This window comes from Coregonus lavaretus (assembly GCF_964263955.1).
Source record: "Coregonus lavaretus genome assembly, contig: HAP1_SCAFFOLD_5793, whole genome shotgun sequence".
Classification (NCBI taxonomy): Eukaryota; Metazoa; Chordata; class Actinopteri; order Salmoniformes; family Salmonidae; genus Coregonus; species Coregonus lavaretus.
The window spans coordinates 24,230-37,344 of NW_028163137.1; the positions used below are offsets into that span (position 1 = coordinate 24,230).

Sequence of the window (13,115 nt, forward strand, 5' to 3'; positions counted from 1 at the left end):
CACACACACACACACACACACACACACACACCAGAGACACAGATACACACCTGGCCAGTTGGGTGTGTAGGTCCTGTGTGAGCTGGTAACACTGAGCGTAGTAACTGGCCTGGTCTTCTACAAAGTCATACAGACTTCTCAGATGGGCAGCCTGCAGCAGACAGGGGAGAACGAGAGAGTGAGCATGTGTCTGTGTTAATACCAGTCTCTCTGTGTGTGTGTGTGTGTATCTGTGTGTGTGTGCGTGTGTGCGTGTGTTGGTACATACGTGTGTAGTGTTGATTCCCTCCAGCAGTAGTCTGGTGATTTCTGACTGTCGGTCAAACACACTCTGAGAGATCCTCAGCTCCATCTCTGCCTGAGAGACTTCCTGGGCCCACATCTGACAGCATTTGATAGAAATACATAAGATCAACCAATGAGAAAACAGACAGGAACAGGACCAACCAATTAGAAAACTGCTGGTCCATTTTCATCATATCGTTCAGTCTTAATGTGTACTGCTACCTGATGTTAAAACAAGTGTGTGGGAGTGTGCGTGTGTATGTGAGGACAGACCTTCAGCCATCGGACTCGTAGGAAGCTGAACATGTAGGAGACATGAGCTACATACTCCTCTCCTAATGGGTTAGCATTTAGACCCTGAGAGAGAGAGAAAGAGAGCGCGAGAGAGAGAGAGAGAGAGAGAGAGAGAGAGAGAGAGAGAGAGAGAGAGAGAGACAGAGACACAGAGCGGGAGAGAGAGAATGAGAGAGAGAAAGAAAGAGAGACAGAGAGACCCAGAGAGAGAGAATGAGAGAGAATGAGAGAGGGAGAGGACGAGAGAGATAGATAGAGAGAGAGAGGAGGGAGAGGTGAAACTTGACTTTTGATGCTATGCATTGTTGACACTCTTGGAAACCTAGGGCAAACCTCCTCTCCTGACCCAACTATGCATACATCTTTCAAGCCACCATTGACCCTTCATTAAGTTTGGGTAGAATTTTGGGCAACAAATCGCAGAGGTCCAATGGATAGTAACTGTCGTCCAGTCTGATACCTAGGACAAGCTCACATTTAAATTGCATGAAAGCCAGTGAGGGCTATGGCAAAAACATATTTTCTTAATATATATATATTTTTTATGGCAAAATAATTGAACAGTGCACCAGGGGTACTTGCTACTGTGATTCCTGAAATGCAGAGCCTGTTGGAGTATTTTGCAAGTCCGAAATTATACTTTTGTTACATTGTTTGCTTGCTCAGCTGGTTAGCGAAGGATCAATTCATGAGGTCAGCTGTATGAGGTCACAGTGTGAGGTCAGCAGTGTGAGGTCAGCTGTATGAGGTCAGCAGTATGAGGTCAGCTGTATGAGGTCAGCTGTATGAGGTCAGCAGTGTGAGGTCAGCTGTATGAGGTCAGCTGTATGAGGTCAGCAGTGTGAGGTCAGCTGTATGAGGTCAGCTGTATGAGGTCAGCAGTATGTGGTAGGCAGTATGTGTGTTCTCACCTGGGCCTCGCTTTCTGCTTCCTGTGCCTTTCTCAGTCTGGCCTTCGCAATGTCCAGATCTAACCGCTTATTCACCAGCTGCCTGCGCTCATTCTACACACACGCACACACACTCACGCTTAATCCCCAGTTGTCCGAGTGTATTTGTGTTATAATAGTGTGTGTATGTTGTGATGTGGTGTGTGTGTACCTGTATGACTGTGTATTCCTGGTCGGTGAACCTCCGTAGAGGAGACAGGAAGTTGATGTCTGTACTCTGGATCAGCTTCTTGTTCGCCACCCCAATCTGCCTCTCCAACTCCCCACACTTAATCAGAGTACTACCTACACACACACATATATACACATGTCCCGTCTCTAACCATAGTGTGTGTGTGTGTGTGTACCATAGTGTGTGTGTGTGTGTGTGTGTACCATAGAGTGTGTGTGTGTGTACCGTAGGGTGTGTGACGCCCCAGCTCCAGAGCAGCGTCCATCATGTTTTCACTCAGCAGCTCGTGGGGGGTTGGCCTCTCCGGGGTGCTCCAATCCAGACCCTTATAGAAGAGGTCCTCTAAACGAGCTCCTAAAGGTTAGAGGTCAGAGGTCAGGGGCTAGAGGTTACAATTCCTTAGCTTCCACACAGGAAACTAACCAGGGTTAGGCTGCAGTAAAGTCTCAGTCTGTGAGATGATTTTGTCAGTCCAGGTCTTAGTGGAATCTGCTCTGTCCAGGAGACTCTCCAACCGGCTGTCCAACTCTGTCTTCTCAGCCTGCCCCAGAGCTTCCTCTGTATACTGGAGAGATAGAACATGTCATCTATGTGTGAGAGTGTGTGTGTGTTGTAGATGCAGTTTTGAAAGGATCACATGGAAGTCTATTTCCTTTGAGGAATGGCTGCGCCAGACCGTCGCTGTCCACTGTCACGTGGTGCTGAACGTGTCGTTGTTCTTATGAACAGTGCTGAATCTCCGACTGCCGACCAGCGGCTTTGTTCACTTGAGTACTATTTTTTAAATCTTGTGACAACTATCTATATATACATTATATGTTAGGCAAATACACAACCGTCATCTCCGCTACTATGTAACTGAATCAGATTGACATAAATCGACCCTTCGAGATCAATGAAGTTAAATTCAATATCTCCCTCACCTGAACAGCTCGGTTGATAAACGCGCCCGCGTCCACAGCGAGCCTCGTGATATCCATCTGGTCAAGGTCGGCGGTCGCTCGCTCTCCTTCCGTGCAACGAGCTAGGCTAGCTGTCTAGCAGCCGTGGATAGCTACACAAATACATCTCTTCTAACCGGATTACTGGCATGTGAAAAGCTGATACCGTAGACAACGACCATTCTAGAAAGACAGAGTATGACTAGCGGTGATGTATCCTCTCATAACACGCGCTCATAACATTTTCCACAAATAGAGGAGCTAAGAATATCCACCATATCAGCTCCCGTTGTCTGAATGAATGACAGCGGAATCTGTTTACATCTCCAGTAGCTCGTTTCTCTATTCGCGGCTTTAGGGGATGTTTTGGATAACGCCAACGGGCTGCTGCAAAGGACATTTGTCGTGCTATGACGTAAAGAAGATTAGGTATCCCGCCAAATTTCAAACTCCCTCTGTCATGTGTGAGTGAATGCTTCATGTATGTTTCTGTTTCAAATATCATCAGACAGACTGGCCCCTCAGTAATCTGAACAGGGTGATGAGATTAGACCACACACACACCAGCATTTCAGAAAATAGGATTTATTTTATTATTATGGGAAAATATGCAACTGCCCCATGAAAAACATAACAATTACTCCAGATTTACAAAAACATGAAAAAGGAAAATGATTTCATGGATAACAGAACAGAACAAGAAAAGTATTGTACTTTGCAAATAATTCAGTTTCTCAGAGAAGCAGTAGTGTGTGTGTGTATTAGAGGTAAGGTCCCCAGCCCAGGTACATCTGACACAGTAGTTTGTCGTCAGTAGCCTCCTGTATCAGGTAGTGGACGTGTCCCTCTATAGACAGAGGCAGACCCAACACCTTGTTACGACTCTTTATCACACCCTGCAGACGCTGATCAATCTCACACACATGGGTCTTGGCCTGGGAGGGAGAGAGGGGAGGATGTGTTAGTTCATCCTTTTACATTTATTTAGAGAGAGAGTGTTTGTTATATGAATATTTCTCTATAGTGAGATATATATATATATATATATATATATATATAGATATATAGATATATATATATATATATATATATATATATATATAGAGAGAGAGAGAGAGAGAGAGAGAGAGAGAGAGAGAGAGAGAGAGAGAGAGAGAGAGAGAGAGAGAGATAGAGAGAGATTCTGTGTCTACCTTCTCGTTGACTATCTCTCCAGTCTCACTGGCCTGTGTCTTGGACGATCCTTTGGGTTTACTCCACTCTACCAGAGGGTCATGGAGGAACGTCTTCAGTACACTGAAACACAAACACACACACTGACTATACACACACACCACTGTACACCACACCATTGGTCCTTTGAAGTCCCACTCACCTGGTGGGCTAGTTTGGCACGTTATATTGTCTTGATCTGAGTAGCCTCTGGCGAGAGGGATAGCTTCAGTTCAATCCCTGTGTTTATATGTGTGTGTTTATATGTGTGTGTGTGTGTGTGTGTGTTTATATGTGTGTGTGTGTGTTTATATGTGTGTGTGTGTGTTTATATGTGTGTGTGTGTGTTTATGTGTGTGTGTGTACCTCATGAGTGGTTCTCTCTGGTCCCTCATCAGGCGTAGAGTGACTTCACAGGCGGTTCTGAACAGCCCCTCTGTCCCCATGGGGCCCATAGCATGGACCATGTTCTGTGTCAGTCTGAACGGAACCACCTCCGGAACATCAAACGTCTCACCCTGAGAGAGTGAGGGGGGAGAGGGAGGAAGAGAAAGAGAGGGAGGAGAGAGAAAGAGGGAGAGAAGGATTGTCAGGCATGTATTGAATTTGGCCTCAGAACTTGTTGAAGTGCAGAGCAAGTCCAAGCAAGACACACACACCTTGTTGAAGAGGCAGTTGAAGTCGACATGAACACACTCCCCGGTGAATGAGTCAAACAGGATGTTCTCTCCATGGCGGTCTCCAAGACCCAGGATGTAGCCCACCATGGACATCACCGCTGTGGAGCGACAGTACGCTGACCTGCTGCTGTACCTACACACACACACACACACACACACACACACACACACACACACACACACACGGTTAATCACCAGTAATTTATAGTGTATGTGTGTGTTGTAAAAGTGTGTGTGTGTACTGATATTTGTCTGTAGCGGGTTGTACCATGTGGTGGGGTCAGGGAAGGTTCGGAGGAACCATTCATAGAAGACAGGGGGGTGTCTGGCACACAGGACGTCCTTATGGACTTTCAGCTTCTCCTCAAACGATGCAGTCTTAGGAAGGATTAACTTCCTCAAATCTTTACCTGATATCAGGATACCTACAAACACACACACAAGGGAGTGTTATTGAGTATGTGGCGTGTGTATGTGGTATGTGTGTGTGTACCTCTCTCCTTGTAGAGTTTGGTCAGTATGGGGTGTGTGTGTGTGTGTGTGTACCTCTCTCCTTGTAGAGTTTGATCAGTATGGGGTGTGTGTGTGTGTGTGTGTACCTCTCTCCTTGTAGAGTTTGGTCAGTATGGGGTGTGTGTGTGTGTGTGTGTGTGTGTGTACCTCTCTCCTTGTAAAGTTTGGTCAGTATGGGGTGTGTGTGTGTGTGTGTGTGTGTGTGTGTGTGTGTGTACCTCTCTCCTTGTAGAGTTTGGTCAGTATGGGGTGTGTGTGTGTGTGTGTGTGTACCTCTCTCCTTGTAAAGTTTGGTCAGTATGTGTCGGAGACCTCCAGTGTTGTTGACCCACTCGATGATGCCACACTCCTCATTCAGAGGGATCACAGCATATGTACGGATATGGAGCTCCCTCCTCCTGGACTCTGCATCCTTACGCAGACACTATATACACACACACACACACACACACACACACACACACACACACACACACACACACACACACACACACACACACACACACACACACACAAGCAATAGTCTGAAGTTTTCTGTTAGCTCCCAGAAGTAATGCCTTGGTTTTAGCTCAGTGGGCTACGGCTCCGGTAGTCTTATGTTGTGCAGATGTCAAGTTGGATAACGGACAGGTTAAAACACACACCTTGTTGATGAGGCAGTTGAACTCCATGAGGCGACAGTCTTTCCGGAGGTCATCTTTAGGTTTACACATCATAGTGTAGCTCCTCCCATCGCTTCCCTTCAGGCCGATCTTCTTAGGCTTCTGGAGGGAGGCCAGGATCTCCACCTACACACACACACATCATCGTGAGACACACACACCATGTGACACGACACATACACACACACATACAGAAAGACAAACTACTCAACCCCCCCGACACACACACACTCACAGTATCGTCAAAGCCGTCGAGGTAGGCCCAGTGTCCGGGGAATGCGTCGTGGTGCAGTGTGTTAGCAGGGCCAGTAGAGGGTAGTGTGGGGATGAGGACAGACTGCAGGGGGATCAGGATCTGGCTGAACGACGGCTCCTCCACCAGACGCTTCAACTGCTTGAAATGGACCCCCATACTGAGAGTACTGCTGTTACCATCCACCTGGAATACAGAGAGAGAGAGAAATGGACCCCATACTGAGACCACTGCTGTTACCATCCACATGGAATACAGAGAGAGAGAGAAATGGACCCCATACTGAGACCACTGCTGTTACCATCCACATGGAATACAGAGAGAGAGAGAAATGGACCCCATACTGAGACCACTGCTGTTACCATCCACCTGGAATACAGAGAGAGAGAAATGGACCCCATACTGAGACCACTGCTGTTACCATCATCCTGGAATACAGAGAGAGAGAGAGAAATGGACCCCATACTGATATGTTAGCAGTGTGGAATACATAGAGAGAGAGAAATGGACCCCATACTGATATGTTAGCAGTGTGGAATACATAGAGAGAGAGAAATGGACCCCATACTGATATGTTAGCAGTGTGGAATACAGAGAGAGAGAGAAATTGACCCCATACTGATATGTTAGCAGTGTGGAATACAGAGAGAGAGAGAAATGGACCCCATACTGATATGTTAGCAGTGTGGAATACAGAGAGAGAGAGAAATGGACCCCATACTGATATGTTAGCAGTGTGGAATACAGAGAGAGAGAGAAATGGACCCCATACTGATATGTTAGCAGTGTGGAATACAGAGAGAGAGAGAAATGGACCCCATACTGATATGTTAGCAGTGTGGAATACAGAGAGAGAGAGAAATGGACCCCATACTGATATGTTAGCAGTGTGGAATACAGAGAGAGAGAGAAATGGACCCCATACTGATATGTTAGCAGTGTGTACCGGCTTGTTGCAGAGCTCCAGTAGTTTGTCAGTCAGTCTGTTGGCGTCTCCTATGAACTTCCCCAGACTCTCCTTCAGACTGACAGCCTTCCTCAGGATCTCCTTACAGCGGTTCATACGGGTAGGGTAGGACGACTGGAACACAACCACACACACATTTAGCAAGGTCTTTGAGCCTGATGCATGAAAATCGCTTTCTCAAGTATCACTATAAACTCCATGCAAGGTTGGACAGTTGCTGCTCCGACACACAGCCACCCACCCCCTTTCCCGCCCCACACACACACACACTTCCACCACAAACACACCCCTCCCCTACCTTGGACACGGCAGTCATCAACCACATGGCCTGCTGAGGGTAGGCCAGCAGCACCTTGGCAGCGATGTCCATGAGGACGTTGAAGACGTCTTCGCTGCTGTGGCACACCCTGGAGATGAGCTGGGAGAAGGCTGTGAGGAACTGGTACGGAGCCAGGCTGGCGCAGTAGTCGCTGACCACCTGGTTGATCTTCCCCAGCTCCACACGCATCTGCCGATCCGCTCGACCCGCTATGGAGGAGAGGGGAGAGATGGACATGGCTTATTCAGTTCAACACGTATCAGTTTGTCTAAAGGCCCTTCTAGGAGAGATACACAGAGCAAGAAGAACACCAACACTGCTCACCTTCCTCCCACTCACTGACAAACACACTTCTTACCTTTCTCCAACTCGTAGACTTTGGCCCCGAAGTCAAGCCAGAGAGACAGCATCCGAGGCATGGCCTGATATATGTACTGGTTCCCAAACTGCAGAGCTCTGGACAACAACACAGGACACAGTTCAGAAGGGGGGCGACAACATCCACCAGTAGACATTTCAAAATGACGACAGGACAGGAGAGATGCTCGTCTTACTTTCCGAAGTAGGTGACGATGTATCGTATGAGGTTGCCCTGTTTCTCCAGCTTGTTGTCTGTCACCATGGGCATCACCTTGTCATAGTATTTAGCCAGGTAGAAGTTACCGTCCTCCCACTCTGGTAGCAGGGTGGTCACATCCTACAGGGGAGAGGTAGAGGAATGCAATGTTAGTGCTGGGTACGTTGGACAGTGTTAGGTACAATAGTGTAGTGTTGGGTAGTATCGTGCTGGGTAGTATCATGTTGGGTAGTATAGCATTGGGTAGTATTGTGCTGGGTAGTATCGTTGCTGGGTAGTGTAGCGTTGGGTAGTATAGCGTTGGGTAGTATCGTGCTGGTAGTATCACGTTGGGTAGTATAGCATTGGGTAGTATCGTGCTGGGTAGTATCGTTGCTGGGTAGTGTAGCGTTGGGTAGTATCGTGCTGGGTAGTATCGTGTTGGGTAGTATAATGTTGGGTAGTATAGTGCTGGGTAGTATAATGTTGGGTAGTATCGTGTTGGGTAGTATAATGTTGGGTAGTATTGTGCTGGGTAGTATAATGTTGGGTAGTATCGTGCTGGGTAGTATCGCGTTGGGTAGTATAATGTGGGTAGTATAGCGTTGTGTAGTATCGTGTTGGGTAGTATAATGTTGGGGTAGTATAGCGTTGTGTAGTATCGTGTTGGGTAGTATCGTGTTGGGTAGTATAATGTTGGGGTAGTATAGCGTTGTGTAGTATCGTGTTGGGTAGTATAATGTTGGGTAGTATAGCGTTGGGTAGTATCGTGTTGGGTAGTATAATGTTGGGTAGTATAGCGTTGTGTAGTATCGTGTTGGGTAGTATCGTGTTGGGTTGTATCGCGTTGGGTAGTATAATGTTGGGTAGTATAGCGTTGTGTAGTATCGTGTTGGGTAGTATAATGTTGGGTAGTATAGCGTTGTGTAGTATCGTGTTGGGTCGTATCGTGTTGGGTAGTATCACGTTGGGTAGTATAATGTTGGGTAGTATATTGCTGGGTACCTTGTAGGCCTTCATGATGGCGTTGGACTCAAAGTTGGCCGTCTCCTCCATGAAGCGTCCCACCAGAAGCATGGCTTTACCTGAAACATCACACCATATCATTATGATCATGTCTGTAATAACATGTCACTTTGTTATGTCATTATTAAGAACAGTAGGCTTTACCTTTGGTCTGTAGACTCCTCTGGTCAGAGAGAGGCTGGTCGTCTGGGAAACACTGAGTCACTCCCTTCTGGAGAACTATCAACGCCTGGTGGACATCTCCCTACAGAGACACAGAGAGAGAGAGAGATGCGTGTGAGAGTGTCTGTGTGAGTGTGAGCATATGTGTTTGTGTGTAAGAGAGAGTATGTTAGAGTGTTTATATATATGTGTGTGTGTACCTTGGACCATAGCCACTTGGCCTTCTCTGTCAGTAGTTCGGCGGTGTGTGTGTTCTGTCCGTTCAGCAGAGCGTTGAAGGCTGTCTGGTGATGTCCTGCCTTCCTGGCCACCCGGGCACTCTGCAACCAGCACTCCCCAACCAGCCCCTCACACACACTGAGACACACACACAGAAAATGAGTAATCTTGCCTGTAATGTGAATATTTGCATTAGCTCTCTGAGTTATTGCCTAGGCTTTAGCTTGGTGCTGTCGTTGAAATTACCACCAGGGACACCTGAAGTCAATCTTAAATGAATCACTGTTTATTAACAACAAGCTGGAGAGGTCACAGTCAAACTTAGATGCATAAAGTACCGGTCTGAAGTGAGCTCCGCCGGGGCAGTCCCGTTAGTTATCTTATATACTGCTTACACAGACAAGTTATATTTGCATGATTTAGCTTATTAATTTTTCATAATTAATTCATCATTAACGTCTGGTTCATGCATGTGACCGAGCAATACCTCACGAGGCTTCTTCTCCCCAAACTGAGACATTGAAACGGAGATATCCCTTTCCGTTCTCAAAACAATGTTCTGGGCGTACTGCCAAATTGCAGATACTGATCGTGAGGATTCCTCCCAGGCACGATCAATCAGTCACTTGCATGAACCCAGTCGAATTGGTTATTAGAAAAGCACAAACATAAAATGTTCCTTAACAGTGGGTTAAAACAGTCTAGTGGGACTCACCCTGTGCCGATGCTCAGCAGGGCACGACGCAGGGCCAGGATTGGCTCTTTGGCGCGGAAAGAATTCTGGGTCATCTCCAGCCGATCTGGCCAATGGGAGGGCAGCGTGGCTGTGTTAGGGGCATGGCCTTCTCTCTGTCTCTGGAGGTCAGTGAAGGCATGCTCCAACTCACTCAGCATGTGGAGCCTACAAAACACACACACAAAGACACACACACATTACAAACGTCAGTGTGCCTGTATGTGTGTATAAAGGTGAGTGTATCTGTGTGTGAAGAGGTTAGTGTGTGACCTGACGATGTATTCGTATCCTCGCTGGTAGGTCCCAGTCTCATAGCTAGCAGCAGCTAGAGGCACCACCTGCTCTGTCCTGACCAGCTTCAGTTTGTCGTAGAACGTCTCCGTGTCGCGCCGCTTAGCCGCTAGCAGCATCTGACCCAGCCTCACACCCCACGTACTGGACTTACGGTCTACACACCCAAACAACAGCCAAATGTTAGAGCAATGTCAACAACGTCAACGTGTGTGTGTGTGTTTGTTCTCACCAGAGCCCAGGTAGTCCTCCAGTAGGTTCCACTTGCTGAGCTTCCAGGCAGCTTCCACCCTGTAGGTGTTCAGATCGGACTTCCACTGGGGCCTACGGATAACCAGGTTAAAATAACCTTCATTTACAATGGAAAGGACTCATTTAGCAGACTAGCATAGACGTGTGTGTGTGTTTTGTCACCTGTTGGCCAGGACTCCATTGACCTGTGTGATGACAGTAGAAAGCTGCCCCAGCCCCAGCATAGAACTCATCACCCCATGGTAGTGCCCTATCTAGAGAGAGAGAGAGTTTACTGCAGTCTGTATACACAACCAGATATACTGATACACACTTCATCAACACGTATGTTTGTGTGGGTTACCTGGTCAGACTCCAGCTGTATGGCCCTGTCGTAGCAGGCCGTAGCGTCTCTTAGCAACCCGATGCTCTCGTGTTCTAGAATCTGTTCCCGTAGGGACGGCTCTTCCCGCCGGAGAGCGTTCGCACCCCTCACACCGTCCGGTTCGTGCATGGCCGCGTACAGCGTCTGCATACACACACACAATATGTGTTAGGATTTTCTTTTAAGTGTGTATGTGTCTCACCGGTAGATGTGGTGTGTGTGTGTGTGTGTGTGTGTGTGTGTGAGTTACCTGTAGGAAGCTCAGATGATCCTGTATGTTCTCTTTGTTCTCCAGTATGTAAGCTTCAAAGTGCATCAGGGCTCTGGTGTAGGCTTTAGACCGTAGAGAGGCCTTGGCTAACACGTCCTGAGGGATCCCTTTTAGAAACGCTACCACTCGCTGGTAGTCACCGCTTTCTGTACATACACATACGCACACACACACACACACACACACACACACACACACACCAAAGAGAATCATAATGCAACGTCTGATTATGGAGAGCTGTCATTTTACAGTGCATTCTGAGGTTCAGCAATGAAGTGTGTGTGTGTGTGTGTGTTACTAACCGCTGTGTTTGATTCTAGCCGACAGTGTGTGTCGGCTCCACTGGGTGAGGTGAGCTAGCATACTGAACACCGTCTGGGTGCTCAGCTGTGATAGGCTGGACGTTGCTTCCTGGTTCTGAGTACTGAGCTGTGATAGGCTAGATGCGGCCTCCTGGACACGCCCACCACCCTCTGTGAGCACAGCCAGCATTTCCTCTGTTACCTGGAGACACAGATCAATCATTTAATGTCACAATAAATTACTTTTCAGTTGGAGTTAATGAAGTTAATTTGATCTAAATAAGCTTTTAGTAATGATATTATTCATAAAGAAAGAGGAGGTAGTTAGCTGTGTGTGTGTGTTACCTCTTGTTGTTCAACAGCAGTGCAGCCCATCAGCATGTAGAGCAGTATATGGGGCAGCAGGTAGATGGTGACTTTGTAGTCGTGTTTGATAATGAAACTGCAACAGGTGAACACCTTGCTGGCCAACTCATGTCTCACCTGAAACACACCCATACAACGTGTCAGAAAGTTATCTGCCAAACAATTTGAATTAGTTTATAAAGTAAAAACGGAATTACCACATATACATTTAAAAGGGTGTACCACAGGGTTTAATGTTGGGACCAGTGTATTTTTTTTTCAAGACTGACCTGGCTGGTGAGGTATCCAGCAAAGGTAGCTGACAGTGGTTAAAGTTCAGGGGTTAGCATTCAGGGTCAGAGGTTACCTTGCTGATGAGGTATCCGGCCCAGGTAGCTGACCAATCAGAGAACTTGGTTCCTCGGCTGCTGAGGTAGACAGGCTTCTTCACCTTGGACCAGTTCACCACCTTTTGACTGCTCTTATACCTACACACACAGGAGAGATGATGTGCTGAGAGAGAGAGAGAGAGGGAGAGGGAGAGGGAGAGGGAGAGGGAGAGGGAGAGGGAGAGGGAGAGGGAGAGGGAGAGAGAGAGAGAGAGAGAGAGAGAGAGAGAGAGAGAGAGAGAGAGAGAGAGAGAGAGAGAGAGAAGAGAGAGAGAGAGACAGAGAGAGAGAGAGACCGAGAGAGAAGTGTGATGATAGAGAGAGAGAGAGAGAGAGAGAGAGAGAGAGAGAGAGAGAGAGAGAGAGAGAGAGGGAGAGAGAGAGAGAGAGACAGAGAGAGAGAGACCGAGAGAGAGAGTGTGATGATAGAGAGAGAGAGAGTGTGATGGTAGAAAGAGAGAGAGAGAGAGAGTGTGTGATGGTAGAGAGAGAGAGTGAGCGAGAGAGAGAGAGAGCGTGTGATGGTAGAGAGAGAGATGATAGAGAGAGAGATGGTAGAGAGAGAGAAAGAGAGAGAGAGTGATGGTTGAGAGAGAGAGAGTGTGTGATGGTACAGAGAGAGAGAGAGAGAATGTGTGATGGTAGAGAGAGAGAGAGAGAGAGAGAGAGAGAGAGAGAGAGAGAGAGAGTGTGATGGTAGAGAGAGAAAGAGAGTGTGTGATGGTAGAGAGAGAGAGAGAGAGAGAGAGAGAGAGTGTGTGTGTGTGATGGTAGAGAGAGAGAGTGTGTGTGATGGTAGAGAGAGAGAGAGAGAGAGAGTGTGATGGTAGAGAGAGAGAGTGTGTGTGATGGTAGAGAGAGAGAGAGAGAGAGAGGAGAGAGAGTGTGTGTGTGTGTGATGGTAGAGAGAGAGAGAGTGTACCTGCTGTTGAGGTGAGGCTCCAGTATCTCTTG

General features: G+C 47.4%; 1 protein-coding gene across 1 annotated transcript; it reads right to left on the minus strand.

The window, feature by feature from the left end:
* Positions 1-3,214: 3,214 nt before the first annotated feature.
* On the minus strand, positions 3,215-13,109 carry LOC311118450 (serine/threonine-protein kinase ATR-like; the record flags this gene model as incomplete). The annotated part of the gene is made up of 25 exons (XM_084193251.1): positions 3,215-3,577; positions 3,836-3,938; positions 4,221-4,372; positions 4,514-4,667; positions 4,803-4,959; positions 5,321-5,471; positions 5,692-5,835; positions 5,945-6,148; positions 6,909-7,043; positions 7,228-7,457; positions 7,607-7,704; positions 7,803-7,945; positions 8,810-8,889; positions 8,975-9,074; positions 9,193-9,349; positions 9,927-10,112; positions 10,218-10,395; positions 10,471-10,562; positions 10,653-10,744; positions 10,834-10,998; positions 11,105-11,271; positions 11,428-11,629; positions 11,773-11,910; positions 12,140-12,260; positions 13,084-13,109. Coding segments are annotated over 25 exons (3,549 nt in total), but the record flags the coding sequence as incomplete, so codon positions are not given.
* Positions 13,110-13,115: the final 6 nt, after the last annotated feature.